The 26,206-nt window shown below is 36.7% G+C and overlaps 1 protein-coding gene across 6 annotated transcripts in view; it reads right to left on the reverse strand.

Annotated features, from left to right (window-relative positions):
* piezo1 (piezo-type mechanosensitive ion channel component 1) overlaps positions 1–26,206 on the reverse strand; it is a 389,501-nt gene that overhangs the window by 20,510 nt on the left and 342,785 nt on the right. For all 6 annotated transcript variants that reach the window (XM_051932193.1, XM_051932192.1, XM_051932194.1 and 3 more), the window contains 8 exons: positions 23,025–23,186; positions 17,850–18,108; positions 14,915–15,103; positions 10,823–11,102; positions 10,305–10,425; positions 9,988–10,135; positions 7,123–7,337; positions 4,723–4,881 (listed from right to left, as the gene is read on the reverse strand). In XM_051932193.1, the coding sequence (XP_051788153.1) occupies positions 4,723–4,881; positions 7,123–7,337; positions 9,988–10,135; positions 10,305–10,425; positions 10,823–11,102; positions 14,915–15,103; positions 17,850–18,108; positions 23,025–23,186 (1,533 nt within the window). The remainder of the gene's footprint in view (positions 1–4,722; positions 4,882–7,122; positions 7,338–9,987; positions 10,136–10,304; positions 10,426–10,822; positions 11,103–14,914; positions 15,104–17,849; positions 18,109–23,024; positions 23,187–26,206) is intronic.

Genomic DNA, 26,206 nt, shown 5'->3' on the forward strand with positions numbered 1-26,206 from the left:
TACAACGTCACGTGAGGTTGTGAGGCAGTGAGCCATCATTTAAAACAAGTCCACAGACATCTAACCAAGCAGTTGTTGGACTGCTTTTGGCAGACAAGCATCATGTACTCCTAGCTCTTAAAACAACGACATGCGACAAGCAGAATAGGCAGCTCGCCAGCAGCAGAAAGACAGCTGATGATCCAACGCTTAGCGTGCGTTCAGCCGACTGCCCCCCCCAAAACGTGAGGAGCGTCATAGCACTATACGTCTTGCGAGAAAGAGATGTAACCATGCACGGGGCCAGAAATAAAGGACAAGTATTGTTTTTACAAAAGTTTTTAACGTAAAAGTTAAAATAATGCATATGTAACAATTCCCATGAAAATAACAATCTCTTTAAATTGTAAATCCGTAGAACGCACAGATCATATGCTCTCAGCACATATAAATCGTATAAGGACAACACGTTCTAGATGAACCAACGCAAAGAAGAAAGAGCAGCGCGGAGAAAAATTTTAACAGGTGACAAGAAAGATGATGTATATATTCTGCGAATAACATTAGACACCAAAGGAGATCGTGATATGCCATTCGTATTAAACTGTTTACAGTTTACCGTGAGAATAGCTTTTGCTATGACAATTAACAAATCACAGGGACAACCATTACAAAAAGTCGGATTATTTATTAGAGAAACAGAAACAATATTTACTCACGGGAGATTATACATTGCGTTGTCACAATGTGTCTCCAAAAACGGATTCAAAATTCTATGTGATCTTGAAGAAAAGGTAATTCCAAATATTGTTTTTAATAAACATTTAAAGTAAAAGTGCAACTAATGAAATGGAAACAATTCCAAAGAAAAAAAAAAGCTTTTCAAATTGTATATCTGATTAACCAAACAGCGGCACGGTGGCGCAGTGGTAGCGCTGCTGCCTCGCAGTTAGGGGATCTGGGTTCGCTTCCCGGGTCCTCTCTGCATGGAGTTTGCATGTTCTCCCCATGTCTGCGTGGCTTTCCTCAGGGTGCTTCTTCCCACAGTCCAAAGACATGCAGGTTGGGTGGACTGGCGATTCTAAATTGTCCCTAGTGTGTGCTTGGTGTGTGTGTGTGCACGCTGTGCGGTGGGCTGGTGCCCTGCCAGGGGTTTGTTTCCTGCCTTGCACCCTGTATTGGTTGGGATTGGCTCCAGCAGACCCCCGTGACCCTGTAGTTAAGATATAGTGGGTTGGATAATGGGTGGATGGATGGATTAACCAAACACAGGGGTTGGCGAGCGAAGTGAGCAGGGGGCGGAGCCCCCTAGTTTAAATAAATGTTATCATCTAACATATCAGAATTTGATGGTCTGTAGCAAACTACTATAACCAGATCTCTGGTTTAACACGCAGTGATTGTGACGTATTTGCTTCTTCCATCTTGAAGATGTGTGCCTCAATATTATTTTTCACATATAGCACCACACCCCCTCCTTTCGTTTCTTGTATGTCTCTCCTGAAGCACATGTAGCCACTAATATTATATTCCTCTCCATCACTCTCATTTAGCCATGACTCTGTAATTCCTACCATATCATAGTCCTAAGTCAATACTGTTGCTTCACATTCATGTATTTTATTTCTAATGCTTCTCGTATTAAGGAGTGAACATTTTAAATAAGGAAAGTTAGTTTTTATGTTTTCATTTGAGTTTTCTCTAGGTTAGGTTGACTGTTTTTTTGTATTTTCCTCGTTCCCCCCACATAATCCAGTTGCACACTTCCCTGAATATTCCCACTTCTAGAGAATGTTTATCCCTTGCTCGTGTTGATGTAGTCCATCTCGTCTGTAAAGGAAAATATGGTAAGAGGTATTCTTCTAGCTGATAAAAGTAAAACCTTCTTGGTCACACCATGCTTTCATCCATGCATTATGGTTGAATATTATATTCTGTTCATGTAGTCTTTTTCCTGGTGCTGGAAGGATTTTGGAGAAAAATACTGATTTTGATTTGGTCTTTAGCTTGACACCAAGCTCCCTAAATTTGCTCTGCAGAGAATATGTGCAGTACTTGTCTTTCTAATATCATTTGTTCCAATATGAACTGTATCCAAGGGATCTTCACCTGCCCTTATCAGTAACTGTTCCTCTGTTTGGGTTATGTGGGAAACTCTTACTCCTGGTAAGCAGCATACTGTGGTTGTCTCACAATTTCTACTGCACATCGAGCTGGTGGTGTTTCGGAGGATTGAATCTCCAACAAGTAGTTCCTTCTTCTGCCCCCATTCTCTTTAATGTGGCTTTCAGCCAGAATTTTCCCAGACATCTGAAGCAAAGTTAGTACAATCTTATTTTCTGATGAGATTCTGTCCATGTTTGATCGGCTGTAGTCTGTAACTGCATCCTGCTCTCCTTAGTTGGAACAGAAGTATTCACAACTGTTGGTTTTCACTGGTATAGACTGGTGAGTCTCTGGAGCTGTTTTTCAAGAGCATCAATCTTTGGGGTGAGCTTTGCTATTTTCATACAGTTATCACATATCACATATGTAGTCCAACATGTTGGGATCTTGAATAACAGTCCACATATTTCATATATTCCAAGTTATGGGCTTAAGAACTATTTTTCTTCTTTACAGATTATTCATTAATCCTTTATGTTAGTAATTGATATTTCTAGAGAGTAAGGGTTTTGGTATTGCTATTATTTCAATTCAGTAATACTGTGGAAAATTTACTCCGTTCTTCTACAGCTCCTTAAATAGTCTGCTAAAGCTACAATGATACCTACCCTCAATCAACAGATAATCAGCTCTACCTGGCTGCTAATCCACAGACAAAAAACCTTTGATATGCTCCTGAATTGACCTACAACTGACCTTAATTAAGCAGCAGTACTTGCCAAAAAACAAACTAAAAACTCCACTAGTTACAAGTGAAAACAAATTCAAACTATTCTACTCCATCTTACTCTGTCTTGCTACTTCCCGGCATACCTTCTTACACACCCCTTATTAATTTAAAATCTGGTGGTTGAGCAATGAATCAAAGCACCCTAATATTGGTAAAATATAATTGAGGAATAGTGATTATAATATTAATTTCAAAAATTGAGTAGGGGAGTAAAGAAATATACGTAACAAACACAATAACAGTAAATTAGCCGTATCATTCATGCTACTTGTAACTTCTAAAAATTGTTTAAAAAAACGTCATATAATGAAATTAATGATAGAATGGTTTCTGGCCCTAGTCACATGAAATGTCTTGGGGGGATGTGATGGGGGGAACGCTGTCCCATTTGTAACTTTAGACAAGAATAATAAAAAGCAGTGACACTGAAGACAGATATTATTTTGAAATCAAACATAACTTCTGCATTTTATAAACCATTTTGCCTCTTTTATTTATTTGCTATTTATAGGTTATTTTTTGAAGTGAAGTGTGTGATGGATGGCCAGGGATTGTTCCCTACAGGGAGACCTGGAGGAGCAAGGGACCAGGAGAAGGACAATTTATACCCTGGAACATGAGAGGGCAGCCCCCCTGGGTTGCATCGGGGCCACGGGCTTGGGGCTTAGAAGCTCCAACCTGTTGTGGTCCATGGCTACCGCCAGGGGGCGCCTGGACAGCTCCGGAAACGAGATCTGCAGCACTTCCGCCACACCCGTAAGTGCTACCTGAAGAGGAGCTAGATTCAAGAGCAGCACTTCCGCCACACCCAGAAGTGCTGCTGGAGGTTAATCAGGAAGCACCTGGAGCATTTCTGGGTGCACTATAAAAGGGGCCACCTCACTCCATTTGGAGAGCCGGAGTCGGGTGGAAGGGGACGGAGCTTGCGAGGACTGTGAGCCATTATTGTGGGTTGGTGCACTGACTGTATTGTGTGAGCAGGTACAGTAGGAATTAAAAGTGTGTGTTTTCAACATTCTGGCTGTCTCAGTGTCTGTCTGTGTCTGGGCTTCTTTCACAAGTGTTTGTTTAAATTAAGCTCAAGAAGGTGCTTTATACTTCTGCATATACTATAGGCCACTGTTGGTAGGTAATCAATGTATTGTTAGTAAATAAAAATGAATTAATTTGTTTACATTAAAAAATATCGACCACAATAGTACCTTAAAAAACCCTCTGCTTGCCTCCCACCTACAAGGCTGGCATTATTACCTACTGTTAGTATTTTTTGCTTGTTAGTCAAATAAGATAAACAGCCTACTGGCTCAGCCCCATTCATGAGGAGCCTAATCTTGCAATGATTTCCCATTAAGATTACTAAGAAAATAAGATCACTTTAAAAAATGCTATGTGGATTAATAACAACATAACAACAATAACAACTTGTGTTTCTCTGCCCGTTCATTTTATGATAGCTTAAGTATTTGCACTGTTTTAGCTTCCTGTTACTTGGGTGATTTTCACAGGAAAAATATTTTCACATTCTGTGTGGTAACTTTCTACAGATTCTGTAATCTTACTACAAGTGGTTTGTTTTAAAGGTACCAGTATGCAGAAAATGCATGTTCTACTGAGTCCTGCGTGTATTTTCCTGTAAATATCAGCTGCTCATGTCAAACAATAATATCTACTGAGAAACAATATCAGCTTTAAAACATTATTACTGAGGAATTGTTCTAAAAAACATATGCAGATTGTGCTAATCAATTTGGAATTAATACATTCATGTAAAGCATACCAATTTGAATTAAAACTAGGTATAACATATGACTGAACATTAAGAAATGAAAAAAGAAAAGCTGTCTTACCCTTGGAAAAGAAACAAGTTAAGATGGTTGTACTTCTTAGTCAGAAAGTTGCCCAAAATACGAGTAGGATATCCACAGCGGATTTGATAAGCTGATAGGGCGAAGTATATACATTTTACAAAATACCAAAGTTGTGCTACTGGATTCTGACTGAACATCCTGTAGTCAAATTAAGAAAAAAAAAACCGAAATACATTTATTTAGACTGAAGAACGATATAACACCTATTGACACTGTTCCAATAACAGCACAAATGTAATCATTTATCATTTAGCACACTCTTTACCTCACTCAGTGGACACAATTTTGACTAGTTAATGTATAACATGAGTGGATTTCTTCAAAATGAAAAAGACATTTCTCTTTATTTATTAATTGGAACATCACAATGTAATCCTGATCCCAAAATATTCATACACATTTTCAGGAATGATGTAAATATGTTACAGCACATCATTAAGGAGCAGATTTGGACACACTTCTTTCTGTTGAATAAATATAGTATGTCATGTACTTATAAGGTACTCTAATCTAAATCGAGTGACTGTGCCTTTAAACAGGGTGTACCCCATATAATGATGACATGGGTCCACGAAGAAGTTTCTGTCAATATCTGAAATGATTCTTCATTGGCACACTGTGTCAACAGCACAAAGCAGATCAAGGCAAGCTATTTATTCTAAAGTGATTATAGATATGAGGATCAAATACAGGTTAAACTGAGAGCAGTTCTGTTGTCAGAAGAGAGAAGCAATACAGTCAAGCCTGAGGAAGCATGATTTAGAAGTTCTTCTGCAATTGGGCCATGGAGTTTCCTTGTTTGGAAGTAGGATCTACAAATAATTAGGGGCTGTTCGTCATTGCCTTTCAATCACTTCAAGTTTAATACAGTTTAATCTCTTCCTAGCACTTTGACTCATCACTCACTCATTTATCGCTGTAAGAACTTTTATGGGACTAAGGCTGTATTAACTGCATACAGAATATCTCTGTATAACTGGGTGAAGTTTGTGGTTGTGTTATGCAAATTATGGTATTGTCTGTGGTGATGTACATTTTGCATTATATCTTTCACAGTTTTATAAATTATATATGTACCTATTTCTTTATTTGTTTCATGCTGGAATCTTTATAATGTAGGTGATGAGTAATATTGGGTCCAAAAGGCTTAATGTTGGACACTGTACTCTAAAATATAATTTAAAGCCTAGTACTAGGGAATATCAAACAAATTGTGTCATACCCTGAAGAGAGCACATATGGGGTTTGGTATACAAGAAACAGATGAAGTTTAAGTAAGGGGGAAAGGAACAATTTCATAGTATCTGTGGAATTTTCAATTTGTCACATCATGTAAATAATGTTTTCAATTTTTTCTATGTATGCGATGGCAACAATAGCAGCTGCTGCTTGTCTATATACATTTTGATAACATAACAAGAGGATAATTAGAAAAACTGATTTACTGAATGACCAGTGATGTTTGAACAAATATGCAGTTACTGTAGCAAATTATTTCCTAAACTTAGAGAATATCCTAGCTTAGGTTACAAACACAGACTTTCCAGACTGATGTATTGTATTAATTTCTGAAGGTATCTTAGTAATGTTGTTTAAAATAACCACTCAAAAAAATAAAAAAAATAACCACTCATATGCCAGAGATTACCATGTGAACATCCTTTAATAAGAAATAACAGGTTTATACTACTAATATTTCAAAAAACAATTGTTTTCAGCAGGTGTATTATAGTAAACTTCAGGAGTGTGCTTCTGTGTTGATCTTCTCTGGTTGAAATAAGCTCTACAATAAATATAAGCCTTAACAAATGTGATCCTGTAACCTTTATGGGTGTCGGCATGTATTCAACGTGTCAATAATTCAAACCACAAACACTTCAACTTTACTGCCCTCACCACATCTAGAATGGTGTTTTCATGAACTCTCAGAACAGTTTCTTGTTAATTCCAACTATGGAGGTCTGTGCTAAAGCAATCAGTGACAAAGACCTATTAAGAGCTAAACACATGGAAGTGGAAGTGCACCCCATCTAATTCACTTTTAGAATTGAAATTTCAATGTTTAGTCAAGATGTTTTTGCCTGTTGTAGTGGAGGATCATCTGCTAACTGGCATAACAAGTATAGATTACATTTGTCTCTATTCTATGATAATCTTCAGTAAAATGAAGATCTGATAAGAATGCATGAATTTAGCTCTTATATTTAATCAAGTGATTAAATAGCATCCTCCATGACCCAGCTCAGGACTAAGTGGATTAGAAAATGACTGTCTAAAGTGATTAAATATAAGGCATTACAAAACAATTTATTATTATTTCAAGTCATTTTATCATTTAACATTTAAAGATTACATTTTATTTTCTCATTCCACTCATACCTCTCAGTCACAGCAGGCAAGATGAAAAACATCCAGAAGTGAATGCCAAAGACCAAGAAAACCTGGAAGACCAACTTTCCCAACACAGTCTTCCGCAGGTAAAGAGCACGGTCAATCACCATTGTGCTGAACTGGATTAAAAGCATTACCAGAAAAGCCTCTGGCACTTGGTCCTCAGACAGTGTGGAGGCAATATCAGCTGCAGCAGAATGTTTCTGAAAGGATTACACCAAATATGTGTTATTTTTTTTTTTTTTCACATTAGCTTATTTTAAAAAGGTGAAATGGTTCATTGACACAAAAAGACAGTACATGCACATCATAAAAATGATATCACTGGAAAAAAATTCTCATTCGTTTTAAAATGACACACATATTATTCCGTGAAAACAGCATTCATCACAGAGAGTATTTCCTGCAACATTTAATACCCTCCCTGACTTAAAATTAAAAAAAAAAAAACCAAACAAACCCCCATTTCATTGCCTCTGATACTGTAATTCCCAATAGTAAGACATCACCAAGGAAGGTAAAGCACAGTCCATAGCATTTACCAGTGTCTGTTTACATTCTGTGCTAATGCCATCACTGAATGAAGCAGAAATTGCAAGCCTTACAGGAGGAATGGTGTTCGTTGTTAGGTACAATGCAACAATTTAAATGCAAGTTGCTCAGAATACTGATAGTCATTTCATCATTACAACTATAGCCTACACGTAATAAATGTGTTAGTAAATAAGAAAGAAAGGCTGTTGCTGTTTACTCATCCTAGCTTTACTAATGGTATTTACTTTTGACCTTAGAACTGGCAAACTGTCAATAAATGTTTCAAGTAAGTAAATTAAAAAAGGAAAGAATCTTGAAAATAGCACAAGATATGCAAACAAGAACATAGAGAAAACTTGCACCATCTCATCTTTTGTGTAACAAGTAGAAAGTACTCTTTAAAAGTATTAATAATACAGCACTTTAAGTCTACACTGTGATTATAAATGCACTGGACATTCTAAATGCTCTTAACAAACTACTAATAAAAGATTTCTAGAGAGACAAAAAATGCAGGACAGATACTTAAAGAGAGAGGAATCATTCTGTACAGATTGTTGGGAATTTTATCCCTTGAGATGCTGCAGAGCTTGGTGTGAAGAATGCCTTTCGTTTCTATTGGTTAGCATGCCAAATTCACATTATGCATTTCATTGGTACATCTGTGTTGTTTTTTTTAGTGTGCAAAGCATATTCAGCCTCACTTTGTTTCTATTGCACTGGAACTAGAACTTGCTGAGAACCACTTAAAGTATATTTGATAAATACTGTATTCTCTTATTGTATATTTCACAAAAAAATCAATCTACTGTAGAAGGGAAACAATCAGACACATTTCCCAAACTGATCACAAATATGCAAAATTGCCCAACACAGAACTCTACAAAATTAAAAAACAAATGTCAGTTTGTTTACCACAGACAAAACAAAACAACTATTAGTTAAGTCACATCATTCTTATTACAATCACGGAGTAAAAAATAACATATTTAAGGGATACTATATTAGACGCTTAATGCATCAAAATATAACAAAAATGGGGTTCTAACTGGAGAGCTCCCTGATAAAATAAAAATACCATAAGCTGCAGCTATCATGTAATGTACCTTGAGATATAGGGTATCATTAAATATTTTCTAAGTAATAAAGCTGTAAGCCTAGATAGCTATTAAGCAGAAATGTATTAAAAATGAACTTTGCTACTTCAAGGAAGCTAGAGAAAATTACCTTCTAACTAAAACACTACCACCAGCCATTAAAATTTTCCTTTTTGCATGTGTTAAAAAAAAATCGCATAATTTGAAGTATTAAACTTGATATGTTACAGGCAAACAACCACTAAATCTTTAACATATATTCAATGTAATACAGTATATATCAAATCAGCAACTGACAACAGCGCGTTGAAAGCAGAAAACAAGTTACACCACATTATGCAAATTTGGGTTTGGACACAGTATTTGTGAGTGAATTAAATAATTATACTGTAGTCCAAATGCTTTAGTTTGTGCAGACAGCACCGGCCGGTCACTAATTTTATTTCCTTTGAGCTACTTGCCACTGTCACACACGTGTGATTGGGAGGCAGCTAAAGGGCCTGAATAATGGTAGTTCCACGCCAGACCAGGGGGTGGCGAGGTGCACTGACTTTCTCTCTCAATCCTCTGCAAACCATTAACGGGACATCCCGCATGGTTCCTGCGCCAATGATGGCGTCACTTACCGTCTATGCCTTTAAAGCCGTCATCTTTACAGCCTTAAATCAGTTCTGTTTTGGACTCTAGCTGGTGAACCACTCACAACAAATTACGCATTTGAAGCCAGGGCATAATATACAGGTGGTATCCCAAACCTTTTTTGATTTCTCTGGTTCGTTCTTATGACACCAACTATTTCCATTACTTGATAGAACTGAATGACCAATACTTGTCCAAGCAAATCACATGACCACATACAACACTCAAAAATAAGACTATAAAATCTCTTTATTAGGAAAAATTTAATCAGTGTAAGATATTCAGAAACTAAAAAAGACATGCCAGTCACTATACAAATGTTTCTCAGGATGCAACTAGGTAGGTTCTTGCAAATAAATGACCATAAAATAACAGTTATTTGCTGGCAAAAGTACACAGAGAAAGTTAAGTGCTCATGCTTTAAAATGACAGAAAAGCAGAGTTTTCAAAGACAACTGCAGTCACTGTTTTTTATAGCAACATGTTCTGCTAATGTGCCTTAATACTTTGATGATCTGTCAAAACAGCATACACATTTATGGATGTTTAATGAGAATTAAAAGGTAGGTGTTAGAATACTTACTCCAAATGCCCAAAAACCAAAGACAATAATGACAAAATCCACTACATCAGTTAGAAACATGAGGGCATAGACATCTGTGGCAGCTCTGTATTTGGTGTGCAAGATGTCATTGAAGAAACCAATGACTGGCTTGTAAATATTCCGAATTCTTCAACAGCAGAGAAAGTATGAGGTAGAAAGAGGAAAAAAAAAAACAACTTAGATATTGTACAGAACTTATGTTTTTCTAGGGCTCATAAACATTCTTTTATAGGAAAAAAGCCTAGGGGAATTTTTAATTGATACTAGAGATCCAAAAAAATATGTAAATAACTCACAGTGTTAACATCACCAGCTTCATTTTCTTTCCTATGGCACGTAGCTTTCTGCTCACTGCATCTTTGCGTTTTTCTTTAACTTTCATCTTTGGTTTAGCGCCTTCATTCACTATGGATACTTCTAAATATAAGTAACCAAAAAGTACAAAATTAATCTTGTATGCCTAAAACCTTATTAAACATGTTGGTATTTTGTGAATAAACCAAGCAAATACAATATCAGAAATCATTGTTGCATGTATAGGTTGAGTGCATACAGTTGAGGGCTCTGATATCTGATAAAGGCTGCAGAAGACATCTGTCAGTAGGGCAATTCCATTTAATTCCATGGACATTTTTTAGCATATAGGTGAAACATAAGGATAAAACCCCATTGGATTACATGAATTAAGTTTTACTTTACATATAATTATGCATATGCCTATGAGAAAATATTATTGCCATCTGTACATGCTAAAAGTAAAGGAAAGTGAGAAGACTCAGCAGTGGGAAACAAAGAACATTTGTGATTTGTTTACCATCAGATGACCGCTTGTTCTTGCGGAATCGTAACAAGCTCTCTTGCTTCTCTCCTTTTCCAGTGGGCTCTTCTAATGTGTGTTCAACTATATCTTCTTGCTTCTTATCCGATTCCACATCTTCCACTGGCTTAGCAGCTTCAGTCTCACATGATTCTGCTTCTTCATCTGTTTTTTTCACAACCTTCGTCAGACAGCTTTCTTCAGTATCTTCACTTTTTTCCACTGCCATTTTCTTTTTTTCTGCCAGACCTTCATCCTGGTCCCATAAACCATATCTCTATAACATATGTAAAGCATGAAATGAGTACAAAGACACAAAAAGTTACTGTGCAAAAAAAAAAAAAGTTAAATGTTTAATGATCAAAATGTGGTTAAGTTAATTTTTGAAGGATAGAAATGGGCAGCTTTACTTTACATGTAATGCAGGACTCGTGCATATCTAAATTTGGAATTAATGGGAAATAAAAAAACTCCACAGTTGCATACTAATAAGGAGTTAAAAAGGAAGCTGCAAAGGAAAAAACACATTTATAAGGTATATAAGACTAATAACTCCAAAGTGAATCGTAGGGCATATGAGAACATGAGGGCAACCATTAAGAAGGATATTAAGGAGGCTAAAAGATAGTTGGAGAGGAATATAGCAGATAAGGCAAAAGATTCTTTCAGTATTTTAGTAGTAAAAGAACAGTCAAGGAGGAGATGAAATGCATCAGAAATAGTAAAGTGAAATTAAAAGATACAGAAATAGCGGACACTCTGAACTTGCATTTTTCTGCGGTCTTCACAAGTGAGAAAGTGGATAATCTCCCAGAAGTAAATGGGAATACTAAGGAGGTACTAAAGGATTTGGAAATTGTAGAGGGAGAAGTACTGCTCAGATTAAATTGGCTGAAATCAAACAAATCACCAGAACCAGATAACATTTACCCTCAAGTTCTTAAGGAGGCTAGCAAGTACATATATAAAACCTTGACAAATATTTTTAGGAAGTCACTGCACACTGGTGAGATTCCAAAGAACTGGAAAATGGCAAATATTATCCTGTTGGGCAGATCCAAGCAACTATAGGCCAGTAAGCTTAACATGCATCCCAGGAAAATTAATGGAAGGAATTAAGGATAAGATTGAGCTGCACATGGCAGGTACAGGGGTTTTTCTGAACAGTCAACATGGGTTCAGAAGAGGGAGGTCATGTTTTACTAAAATGCTGGAATTCTATGAGGAGGCAACAAAAGGACATGATTAAAGTGGAGCATATGATATTATTTATCGTGACTTTCAGAAAGCATTTGATAAGGTACTACGTGAGAGGTTGGGCATCAAACTAAAAGAAGTTGGAGCTCAGGGTGATGTTTTTAGATGGATGCAGAATAGGTTCAGACACTGGAAGCACAGAGTGATGGTGCGAGGATCCTTATCAGAATTGGCCAGTATTAAGAGCGGTGTTCCACAGGGGTCAGTGCTAGGACCGCTGCTATTTTTAATGTGTATAAATGATTTAGATAGGAATATAAGTAACAAGCTGGTTAAGTTTGCAGATTACCAAGATAGGTGGATTGGCAGATAATTTGGAATCCATTAAATAATTACAGAAGGACTTGGACAGATGACATTTAATGTCAGTAAATGTAAAGTATTACACATAGGAAGTAAAAATGTTAGGTTTGAATACTCAATGGGAGTCTGAAAATCAAGAGTACACCTCATGCGAAGGACTTAGGAGTCATAGTGGACTCTACGCTATCAACTTCCCAACAGTGTTCAGAAGCCATTAAGAAGGCAAACAGAATGTCAGGTTATATAACACAATGTGTGCAGTACAAGTCCAAGGAGGTTCTGCTCAAGCTTTATAATGCACTGGTGGAGCCTCATCTGGAGTACTGTGTGCAGTTTTGGTCCCCAGGCTATAAAAAGGACATAGCTCTGCTAGAAAAGGTCCAGAGAAGAGTGACTAGGCTGATTCCAGGGCTAAAGGGGATGAATTATGAAGAAAGATGAAAAGAGAGGAGCCTTTTCAATTTAAGCAAAAGAAGATTAAGAGGTGACATGATTGAAGTGTTTAAAATTATGAAGTGAATTAGTACACTGGACTGTTATTTTAAAATGTGTTCATCAAGATCACGGGAACACAGTTGGAAACTTGTTAAGGGTAAATTTCACACAAACATTAGGAAGTTTTTCTTTTCACAGAGAATAATAGACACTTGGAATAAGCTAACAAGTAGCGTGGTAGACAATAAGACTTTATAAACTTTCAAAACTAGACTTGATGTTCTTTAAGAAGAATTAAGTGGATAGGACTGACGAGCTTTGTTGGTCTGAATGGCATGTTCTTATCTAGACTGTTCTAATGATTGGATAAATCAACATCATCTTATACTGTAAGATGAACTTGGTAGATGATGATGTAAGATGATGATAATATTTACTGTATTTTTTTCCCCAAAAATATCCAGGAAATATCAGTGCAGTATTCAGCCATATAGCCTGTGACCTGCTCTTGCAGAACTCACTGGAAACCTTTTAATCTGAACCTTTGCTGTCCTTTTCTCTCTGAAAGCAAATTTCTCTGTGTAGTGCTCTCTTCTATGATTAAAATCTCCTCTGATTTTAACATTCAAATTCAAACCAAAGCCTGGCCTTGTTGTTATTATTAATAAAATTTGACACAGAGGGCTACAGCATGCATTCTTTCTTAAACATCAGTCTGTTTCCCAAACTTACTTTATTTTCCATTTAGTGCTGTAGGGAGACAAAGTTTATTCTACAATCAAGAGGAAAAACTAGTAGGGATGCCAGTCCATAACCGGGCATACAGTACACTAATTCTCACTCACAATGTGACAACAGTTAACATTGCGCATCAGGACTGGAAAGAAACTGCACTCAAACAGAAGCACAAGCAACAAGCAAAGTCCACATTGATGATATCATGGTTTGCAAGGACCAAGATGCAGCAATACTATCCAATGAGCCATCATGACATCCTGTTTCTTAAACTGTTATGGCTAAATTTCTGTTTCTGATTTATTAATACAGTAATCCCTCGCTATATCGCGCTTCGCGGCTTCACTCCATCGCGGATTTTATATGTAAGCATATTTAAATATATATCGCGGATTTTTTGCTGGTTCGTGGATTTCTGCGGACAATGGGTCTTTTAATTTCTGGTACATGCTTCCTCAGTTGGTTTGCCCAGTTGATTTCATACAAGGGACGCTATTGGCAGATGGCTGAGAAGCTACCCAGCTTACTTTTCTCTTTCGCTGACTTTCTCTGATCCTGACGTAGGGGGATTGAGCAGGGGGGCTGTTCGCACACCTAGACGATACGGACGCTCGTCTAAAAATGCTGAAAGATTATCTTCACGTTGCTATCTTTTGTGCAGCTGCTTCCTGAAACGACATGCTGCACGGTGCTTCGCATACTTAAAAGCTCGAAGGGCACGTATTGATTTTTGATTGAAAAACAAACTCTGTCTCTCTCTCTCTCTCTCCCTGCTCCTGACAGAGGGGGTGTGAGCTGCCGCCTTCAACAGCTTTGTGCCAGTGCTTCGCATACTTAAAAGCCAAACAGCCCTATTGATTTGTTTGCTTTTCTCTATCTGTGACATGCTCTGCTCCTGACGCACACTCCTTTGAAGAGGAAGATATGTTTGCATTCTTTTAATTGTGACACGGAACTGTCATCTCTGTCTTGTCATTGAGCACAATTTAAACTTTTGAAAAAGAGGCAAATGTTTGTTTGCAGTGTTTGAATAACGTTCATGTCTCTCTACAACCTCCTGTGTTTCTGCGCAAATCTGTGACCCAAGCATGACAATATAAAAATAACCATATAAACATATGATTTCTACTTTGCGGATTTTCTTATTTTGCGGGTGGCTCTGGAACGCAACCCCCGTGATGGAGGAGGGATTACTGTACATAAATCTTTGACTGCATTTTTTCGCTTGCACATGATTTTACACTACTGCATAAATTTGGTCTACTTCATTTGATGTTTAGTGTTGCTGATAAAAAAAAAAACTTAAAACAAACTTCTTAATTAGCACTCTCCCAAAAAAAGTTTGATACAAACACTTACTCGTAATAATGAACGGTGGAAGAAGAGAACTAGCAGCTGCATCAGATCATATCTAATGTAGTTGTCTGTTTTCTCCAAACCTAGAATGCGGGGTGGAAAAAAAGGTTTGCCCTCATTTATCGTGGTGACATAGTAGCTGTTCCATGGGAAGAAGCCAAACTGGAAGAGGTATTTCACAACCACCATGACCTGTTCAGTAAGTAAGAGCATGCAAAATAAAAAAGTAACAAATGAGTAAAAAAAATTAAATGAATGTACATAAATAAAAATAATTACAAGCCAGGGCATTTATTTTGTTAAAAGTCTTAGAACTTAGATCAATGCTTTTATTTCTTTTCTTCATGTCATTACAATTTCATATCTCTTAGGGCACACATGCTTTCTTGCTCCTTGACACTTCCTGCAGGGAATGAGTTTCATCAGTGTACTCCTACCACTCTGGTAAGTTTAAAAGTTCTTGTGTGTATTTATCTATAGAAATCAACTTAAATTTGTATCTAACAAATTGCATTTTAACTGATAACCAGTATGAAATACAGCCAAACCCACACAAATGTCATACACCACCCTTTATTCAGTATGGCAGCTGGCCATTGCATGCATGCACTGCCTCGTTGGTTTACTAATTGCAAACACTCTTCCTGCCAGAAGATGGTGGCAGAAAGCCAACAGTGGCTCTACTGTATTTTATCATCACGTTTCTGTTGGAAAAAGTCATTGGCAATTTGGACATTCTCTTGCAATGGGAATCTTCTGATATACTGTTGTGGCTTCTCACAAATTTACACCATTCTGACATATGAATTTCTGGTCAGTGTTGGAAAAATGCAAACTCACTGTTCATATGCTACTTGACTGGCACGGAAACCATTTTCTTTTGTGTTTACTGTTTTACACATCTACAAAGCAACCAAAATAAAAGCACAGGCTTCAACAAACAGCATGATGTGATGTGTGTTGTATCTTGTAAAATATAATGTATATCCGATTTTAGAACAAGCTTTATTCATTAACTGTAAAATGCCCTATGCCGGTTGCTTTATGGACAAATTACTGAATGTTCAACAAACAGAAGTGAGAACAAAATTATGTCGCTTGAGTATTTTTACTAACATTCCAAACACTATGTATTCTGCCTAGAATCACCTTCCCTGAACAATTTGTGGCAGTGTATATACCCCCTCTCTTTCTCTCGCTATTATATCTGAGCCAGGACATCTCCCCAGGCTCAAGTGTGTTTTTAATTTATTTAATCTTTTTGTTGTCTTTGATATACTATTTTTGCAGATTATTACTTCTGGTTTGGGTTATGTTGTTTTTCTGTTTTATTTACTTAATACTGTGTTGCTAATTGATTATTCTACAGTTCTGTATTATGTGAATTGAATATATGTTAAGTTTTCTTTATTTTTTGCTCATTTTATGTAAAGCCTATGTAGGCACAGCCACCTAATCATGCCCCAGCAGTATATATAAGGATACTGCAGAAATTGTGATTGATTCAAGACTTTTGGCTTGTGCATTTATTCTGCACTGTATTTCTTGATTTCAACTCCTGCTATTATTTGAAGTACTGTTTCTGGTTTTTGATTATAAATAAATTCTGTTTTAACTGTTTTTCCTGTCCTCCTTTTGTGGACGTTTGTTATATCTAAAAGCCTTTGCCTCATTTTAGAGCTGCAAACCTGCCTTTGGTGTTTGGGGACAGGCTGTCTGAGGTGACGATGTCTGCTCCCTTGTTGTGACCGGTGGAGAAAACATTTGCCATGTAGGAGGTATGCTTAAGTGGTCTTGCTTTGTGTTGAAACAACAAATGCTAGTAGATATTTCTTATAGTTTTAACTAACTAGTCTTTCACATGTGAAGGAGTATTTTAGCTGACTCCTGCTTGTGTTACTGCTTTGGTACAACTTGTATTTGAACTTTGAAAGGACCACTTTAAGACATCTGAATTTCATTTCCTTGAATGATTCAGATGTAAACTTAATTGTGTGTATTGGATAACTGGCCATCTGTACGACCCTGCAGTTTGGGTGTATGACCAAAATTGCCCTCTCAGATACGGTGCAAAATCTATTGTTAATTTAATGTTGAAAAGTTGTCCACATGGTGATGTAGAAAGCCATCTCCAAACTGCCGTTGGCCCAGCTGTTGCCCTTTCCTGATGTGCAAGGTCTCTAGATGTTGTTCTATAGTTTTTAGTCACCTCAGGGAAAGATTCCAATTTATTCCCTTAGGAAAATTTACTAGCATCTCAAACTTTCTCTATTTCGATAATAAATCTCTCCATCCTTGGTTTGGTAGAGCCCCAGAGGACTGAAAATGGCTTGTTAAGCCCTTCTGAATTGAAAGATGTGCATAATGTACCTTCAGAAACAGTGTAAAGGAATGTTCACTTTGACTGTAACAGAAAGCTACATTTACACTGGGCGAATCTAGACCAAATCATGTCTATTAACAAAATGAATCTTAAGCAGCTGACCTAATTATTCCTTTAATTAGGTCATGTTCACTACTGGAGTCAGCAGCCATTTCATATCTAAAGACTTCATGTTTGATTACATACCACATATTACCTCAAACTTTCCTAAACTATTATAACCCACATAAATGTCAGACTAAATTCACTATAAAAATATGCAAAAATAAAGATGTTAGAATGAACAAATACTTTTTTACAGTACTGTATGTCAATAAAAATGATTTACAAAAGGAGTATTTTTCAGTACAGTACCTCAACTAGTACAGTAGGTCATTTCTAATGTAATAAACCCGAAATCAACAATTATTTCACAGGCATCCGCAACAAACTTTTTTCCACACGTTCTTTTAAAGAATGAAAAAATGCCTAAGCAAACCGAGACCTGAATAAAAGAAAATTAAACAACATAGCTGATATAACATTCTACATAATCCAGGAAGTTTGATGTCTAACCTCAGTGTAGACGATGGCAATCATCCAGAACCTCTTGCTTGGCCGGGGAATGGCAAGCATTCCCCACAGGAAGATAAGGATGGGCAATACCAGAGAGATGACAGAAGCTGTGACCATGTTGTTGAGCACAACGATGAAGTAACAAACCAGCTCGGAATTGGCTGACAACAAGTTGTAAAGAGCAAATAGAAATTTGAGGCCACGGTTTTGGGAAGAGTAGAATCGTGCTGACTCCTCTAATTCCTCAAAAGGCAAATCCCTTCATAAAAAGAAGTTAGATTTTTCATTACTAGATGCCAAAATTATTTATTGATTTAATTATATTAATAAAAAGAGTAGGATGAGTGAAAAACAGATAGTAAAGCTGCAAGCAATAAGAAGATAAAGAAATCAATAACGTCAAATGTAAAGAAATATTACAATCAACGATGACATTTTGTTTTTATATGTTAATTACTCCATGTCACTTGTTGTGATGGACAAGAAAAAATGTTAATCTAATGATTGGTCAACACTCAACAATGGCAAACATTATAAAAAAAGTCTATTAAAAATCTCACATTACAATCCACATGTCAAGTCATCCAGTCCTATGTTATTTATAACACATTACTTATATTAAAATGTCTGAAAAATGCTCTCATAAACAAAAATTGAACATTCTCAGATGCACCCCAACTTTTGAATTTAGCACAAGCCTCCATGTCACACTCATTGGTGAGGAGTCCAACCCAGTATCAGCCTATTCATTGGCTAACATTTTATATCACGATATTAACAAAAAGCATACATTGAGAGACATACAACGCTAAAGATTAAAACACTATCAGGGAGAGAATATGCCTCATACTTGTGCATACCCGAGATGCTTCAACAAACAGAAAGTCAATTTACCCACATAGTTTCCGAGACTACCAGTAAGTAATCCCGAGATACTACAGTTGTTGCTTAATGGTATGAATATACTATAAATCTAAAGACAGGAGGCAGGTCTACAATTCAAAAGCATGCTCACATCTAAGCACGTTTCGCTCTCGTTCACAAGAGAGTTTTGTAGATGGGATTTATTTAACAATTTTTAGTAAAAATACAGATTAACCTGACATGTGGATTATGGAGTTTTTGATACTGTTTGCTGTGGTCCAGCCTTGGCCACCATAGATGCCCTTTGTCATCTCAGTTCTGCATCATCATCATCTCCATTTTTTGTCCTCACTTCAAACTAAGGTTGTCATTAGAACTGATACTTAAGTACTAAATCGATACCAAAACTCTGAACTTGTAATGGGTACAAACTTTTGTATGGTATAGGTTGTACCAAATGATAGTCAATACTGCACTCATGTGTGACTGCAATTAGGCACAATAATGCGTGAAAAGAATGTGATTAGCAATGGAATATGAAAATGTCCCCAAGTGATGATGATAAAGCACTGCATCAACACATATTGAAAAGGAATGCAGCAGAAGTCCATCCATCCATCCTCTTCCGCTTATCCGAGGTCGGGTCGCAGGGGCAGCAGCTTGAGCAGAGATGCCCAGACTTCCCTCTCCCCGGCCACTTCTTCTAGCTCTTCCGGGAGAATCCAGAGGCGTTCCCAGGTCAGCCGGGAGACATAGTTCCTCCAGCATGTCCTGAGTCTTCCCCGGGGCCTCCTCCCGGTTGGACGTGCCCGGAACACCTCACCAGGGAGGCGTCCAGGAGGCATCCTGATCAGATGCCCGAGTGTCTGGAAATGTTTTGTGTTTTAATTAGGTGAATTCCATAACACAATAGTGGGAATTGTGCATATTATTGTGTTAAAAAAAAAAAAAGTCAAAACACATGCACACAGGCTTTGGTTATTGCCACTTTTACTCCATTAGGCAGTTAGTTCTGAAATTGATTCTTGAGTGTTTTGAAACTGCAGTGATGTGAAGGATCACATGTGAGTTGTAATCATTTAACTTGTGTCATGAAGTTAAAAGAGGAAACAAAGTGATGACAAGATAAATCACTTTTTTTTAATACTGTGTCCTATACAGTCTTAATTGGAACAGAACCTTTGCATTTATTCTCTGATTGCATCTAACAAATGTCTGTTTAAGCATCCATCCACTTTCTAACCAGTTTATACAGCTCACAGACATAGGGGAACATGGTCTGCATCCACAATTACACTTGCAGTACTTTGCACACTGGCAGTGCTAATAACAGTTGTAGCAATTAAAAATGGAGGCTAGTTCAGACAAAGTGGCTATTTGGTCTGTATATACCAGTGATGAAATGAGCTGCTACATTTGTTAATACTAAAATAAAATGTATTTAATTTTTTGATGCACATAGCACTGTGATTATTCCAGTTAGTAGGACAGGCAAAGTTGCATTCTTCCTTGTTAAATTTGAATATGCAAAAGCTAAATTAGTGTTATTTGTTTGGTATTTGAAGCCAAACTAATTTTCATTAGTATAGCCTCTAAAATGTGCAGAATGTAGTGAAAGCAAATACTGTATGTTATATATTTGAAAGGTATGCTGCCGAATGTAAGGCAGTCTACCAGTTACAGTGCAGGTCCAGTTAATGTTCTAATTTTGGATTAGTACATAGGCAAAGCAATAACAGTCTTGTCATATAAAATACTTTGAAAACAGAACAACAAAGGGTGTTTTATAGAAGTTCTGAAAAAATGGATTAATGTAAAACTGATATTTATGATTTCACACAGGAAACCTTAACATTTGGATAAATGTAAAGAAAGAAAGCACCAAATTTGTGATATTTGAAAATTGAATCAAATTGAATTATCCAATAAATTTTACTCTTTTGTAAGCTTTTTTAACCAGCTAATGATACAAATATAACTTATCTTACAAAAAAATGTTACAAATTTGTGATTTAGATTTTAAAAGCATGTTGCTACAAAAACAGATTTAAAGATTTTATTTAAATTAAAATATCCTGTCTTAGAATTCACCAATTCAACAGTACAGATGTAATAATGTTTGTATATTTATTTTTAGTGTTGATTTTATACAATAGTTTTCAGTTACTGAATACAAATAAATTAGGAAAGTGCACATAAAATACATCATGAAGAATACAATGATATCATTATTTATAGTCCATATGCTGAAACACCTCCCAGATAGATTATAAAATTCCCTCAAAGTTGTTGATACACTGGGTGAATCACCATGACCACCACACATTAAAATGTAAGCCCTGAATTGTATTTTGATATTTAGGAATGCCAGCACTAGTTTACCTAAATGGGTAACAATTTGATGGGCATATCACTATTTTAAAGTTACTGTTACTATTAGTAATTATAAATTTTATATTCTGCTACAGAAAAGACACCATATTTTTACTTTAACAAGGGAGGTCCTTTTAATAAAAATCCATTGAATGGTATTTATGTTTTTGCTGTGGTATTGAATAGGCATCGGACAATTTCACTGATATTGGTATCGAATACAAAAATTCTAGTTTGACATTCCTATACAAACTATATGAGTTAAGTAACATTTAAAAAGTATCATGTTTTGAGTGGAATATTCAATTAATAAGAAGAAACCTTTTAAACCTGAATGTTCCATGTAAATTAGTAACATTGCATATAAATGTAAAGATAAGAACATTATGAAAGGGTTTGAAATTAGTTAAATTTAGCTTTTTAGTATCACTTACATACATAGCATGTAAAAAACTCAGGTACTAAGTTTCTATACTACAGTATAATAACACCTACTACACATAACTAAAAATGCCAAAAAGAAGGGACAGAACACCACAATAAATTGCAAGTACTGTACATGACCTACCTAAATATTGCCTCCCTTAGTTTCTCTGCCAGCCTTCATAATACAATTTATAAATAAAATAATACTAGATATAGTCATGCCTCGCAGTTAGGAGACCCGGGTTCGCTTCCCGGGTCCACACTGCGTGAAGTTTGCGTGTTCTCCCCGTGTCTGTGTGGGTTTCCTCCGGGTACTCCGGTTTCCTCCCACAGTCCAAAGACATGCAGGTTAGGTGCATTGGCAATTCTAAAATTGTCCCTAGTGTCTGCTTGGTATGTATGTGTGTGTGTGCACCCCCTGTGGTGGGCTGGCGTCCTGCCCAGGGTTTGTTCCCTGCCTTGCGCCCTGTGTTGGCTGGGATTGGCTCCAGCAGACCCCCGTGACCCTGTAGTTAGGATATAGCGGGTTGGATAATGGATGGATGGATGGATATAGTCATGATTCCATTAGCCTCCAATTTGCTTGATTTCAGAACACTTTCAAACTCTACTGACACAGAACTGCATGGATAAACACTCCCAAGTCCATTTCCATGAATTTAAAAAAATGTCTTAAAATATCTTAAAATAACTTTTAAGATATTTGGATCCCCCTGAATCTCATATCTGCAAGCATTCTACCTAACTACCCAGGAACTCACTAAAGTAGCAGCATTTTCTGACAAGCGCATAACTACTGTTGAGTTTCCTTTAATAAATTAAGCTTATGCAAAATGCAAGGTTACCATTGTATTTATTATTGAGGATTTTCTTATGCCCCGCAAAACATACGAGATGCAATTTTTAAATTCAGTCCAGCAATAAATCCTACAGATTTCACAGCAGTCATCAAGCAAATAATTGGTTTTCCCCTTACCTATATACCTTATTTAACACCTCGTGTGGCATCTCAAAGAGCTCAGCATAGCAAAAATCACAGCTTCAAGGTATCATATTAATAAGAAGGAAATCTAAAGTATATTGGGAATGTTTTTCATTAAAAAAAGTGAAGGTTTCTAAATTTTACCTCCTGGTGTTTATCTTTTAGAACGGAAACTGCAAAGTGTCACCTGGAAGTTAAATGACTCACTGTATCTGCTTGAAGCACTAATCACTAATTCCTGATCTCCTGGCTCAGGGACAATTTTTAAAAAATTCTTCTACCTGAATCATTCTTTGATCAAACTTTAAAAAACCTTAAATAAAACTGTTAATCTTTTTGTTCTGTTGAGATCAAGAGGGTAAGTCTACCATTTTTGAGTGTTCTCTTTGTTTAAAAGAAATTAATGCATAATAACTGGAATGTTCTGTATTCCATAACAATGATTTTTCTTTGACAGTCATAAACTTCATTTTTGGGGTATAGAGAGTACAGCTTATGACAACAGTTGTGCAAAGTAAAACAAACCATACCTGTCTTTTAAGAGTTCGCTGGCAGTCCTTGGACGCTGGTGGGTTGGGAATGTATTGGACTCCAAATCTAGAGGGTGTTCAGAACTGTTGGTGCTGGTGCTATAACACATGGTAACTGGTGTTTCCCGATCTATAGGAGGTAGCTCTTCCAATTCAAATGCACTTTATAAAAACAGTCATAAAAAAAAATTAAATTCACATAAAATAAAATAAGTGCTTTGCCTTTTAAGTGAAACTACTATACCAAGTAAGTTTACTGCTCTCTGTGGATGTGAATTTCTGGCAGGAAATAAAAAATTATCAGACAACTATACATGGGATGTAGGAAGGCATGACATGGAATACTTCTTAAATATATCTTTGACATAAGCTGTCAGCATTCTAACATATTCCAATTGCAATATAGTAAAGAATAGCCATAACGACTTGCCCTGCTTTCAATGGAAAGAAAACTGTAATAGTGGATGGATGCACTGTATCTACGATTGTAAGTGCAAAAGAAAAAGGAGATAATAGATAAATAACTTGTACGCTTACATGTTGGTATTTATACATGTAAGTGATGAATATGAATCTGTATTCTCCCTGGCCTTTTGCTCCTTGGGAAGCACCCACTGTTGATTTTCCTGGTTATTTTCTTTGATTATGATAAGTGTTTCTAATTTTTGTATCAACTGTAAGTATATTTTATTATGAAGATTTTTACAAGCAAAGCTTAAATGATCTAATGTAGCAGAAGTATTAACCTCTTATACATTAAGGGCTTTTTGGCAATATCATGCATAAATTACATACTCACAAAATAAATGGCTATTATTCTGCTTATGCAATAAAAAAGCACAAATCAGAATCATAATCACATTTATTGGCCATTTATGAACGTATACAAGGAATTTAACTCTGGTTTTGATGACTCTTCAAGTATAAGTTACATAATCGAAATACACACAATGGTTAATCACACATCTGAGATAAAATAAACAAGACAGAGAATGTAATTACGTATATCCTATCACACATGTGCGCATGGGAGGGAGTCTACAGGCTTAACTGGGAGTAACATACAGAGCCAGGGGTTGATGAACAGAACTAATGCCTTTTGTCCCTCTTCCACAGGCCACCAGAAGAAAACCCCAACTAAGACTCCGCCTACTTCCGCCACTACATCACGCCCTCTTGGGGACCTCATTTCCGGCTGAGATACCTCCCCTTCCTGTCTTTCACCTATAAAAACCTAAGCCTTCATTCTGTTAGTCAGTCGATGTTTGACTCCGTCCTTTGTGATCACTCTATTGTAAAACCTTACCGGTTTGTTGCTACAGTATATAGGTGGACTCCCCAAATCTTCATCTGTGTTTCTGTGCTTTATTCACAATGCATACAAAGTGCAGACTGTACCTCAGTGCAAGAAATGCTTAAATTAACACTGAAAAACAGGTATTTTCAATATGTAAAAAGTATTACAGAACCCTGGGAGGTGGGGTGCCCAGCCTGATTAGGCTGAATTAACAATTTGTGAGCTTGATGGCCTATGGGGAAAAAACTGTTCTTATATCTGTTTGTTTTGGCATTCAGTATATTAATCTATTATGCCCGGCTGACACAAGAAGTTCAAAAAGGCTATGGCCTGGATACAAGGGGTCAGTAATGATTGTCCCTGCCCGTCTAATGACTCTGGAATAGTACAGGTCCTGTAACATGGGCCGACTGGTATCAATAATATTTTCAACAGACCTGACTAATCAATGTAGCCTGTTTTTGTTATGTCTAGTCACTGATTCAAGCCACATTCTCATGGATGACCCAAGAACAGACTTAATGACTGCTGTGTAGAATGGAACGTTGAACTTCCTCAGCTGTTGTAGAAAGTACATTTGCTGTTGTGCTTTTTTTATAATGAACCCTACATTGGTCTCCCATTTGAAGTCCCAGGAGATTATGGATCACAGAAACTAGAAGGTTTACACAACTATCACAGCAGTATTATTAATGAAGAGGAGATATAATATTGTGGGACCTCTCCTAAAGTCCACTGTCATCCCCACAGTTTTGAGAGAGTTTAGCTCCAGGTTGTTCTGATTACACCAAAGGGCCAGCTGCTCAACCTCCCATCTGTTTGCAGAATTATCACCATTCCTGTTGAGCCCAATGATGGCTGTGTCATCTGCCTATTTGATAAGTTTGACAGAGGGGTCCTTAGAGGTGTAGTCATTAGTGTAGAAGAAGAAGAGCACTGGAGGTAGCACATGGTTTGGGGATTTCCTTTTAAAAAACTGGATTTTACAATACACAACCAAGACATTTTTATGATGCACAACCCTGGAATCAATTTCCTTTTGTGCCCTAATGTGTCACCTATCATTGTACTAAGCTTAGATGTCACATCCCAGTGCATTACAAAGTACTTTTATACTTTTGGCACACAAGTGTCCCCCTTTTTAGAAACATTCAGTCTCTTGCACTTAAACAATCACTTTAAAGCAATAAGTAAACAATTTGTAACTATGTATGTATGATTATGTACTCATTCACACCTTTACTTTTAAAATTATTTTCATCCCAGCCCTTGAAACAATTTCTTTTTACCACTACACACAAAGAAACATTTTGTACAACAGTTAGAGGAGTTTTTTATGCTACAATTTACACATCTTCTCCTGCCTTCTGTTGCAGTTACTCCTCAGAAATTTAGCATGTTTTCATTTTTTTTTGTTTCTTTCTTTTTTGTTTTTACTTATTTGTTGTTGTTACCTTTTTCTTGCATTTCATGTCTGTTATAAGCTAAGTACATACACACATTTTCATACCAGCTTCTTCCAGTGATGGGTTACAGGGCTGGGAATGATGCCTTAGCTAGCAACACTGGGTGCAGAGCAGGAAACAGCCCTGGAAAGGGCCCCCAAAGCTAGTCACACACACTACACAAACACCTAAACCAGCATTTCTAAGTCACATGTAGGTTGCAGGTGGCTATCATGGAGTTGAAAGCACATGAGTCTTGTTCACCGCCTATTCTAATTCCTACCACTGATAATTAATCATACTGGCTTCAACCGTAGGCCATCTAAAACCTCAGGCTGCAATTCAATTACATTTCAGATGTGGGAGAACGAAACAAGTGTGATTAGAAAATTGATTAAAAAAAAAATATCACACAGCACAGTCTATCCCTTCAGTGAGGG

This window comes from Erpetoichthys calabaricus, chromosome 9 (genome assembly GCF_900747795.2).
Source record: "Erpetoichthys calabaricus chromosome 9, fErpCal1.3, whole genome shotgun sequence".
Classification (NCBI taxonomy): Eukaryota; Metazoa; Chordata; class Cladistia; order Polypteriformes; family Polypteridae; genus Erpetoichthys; species Erpetoichthys calabaricus.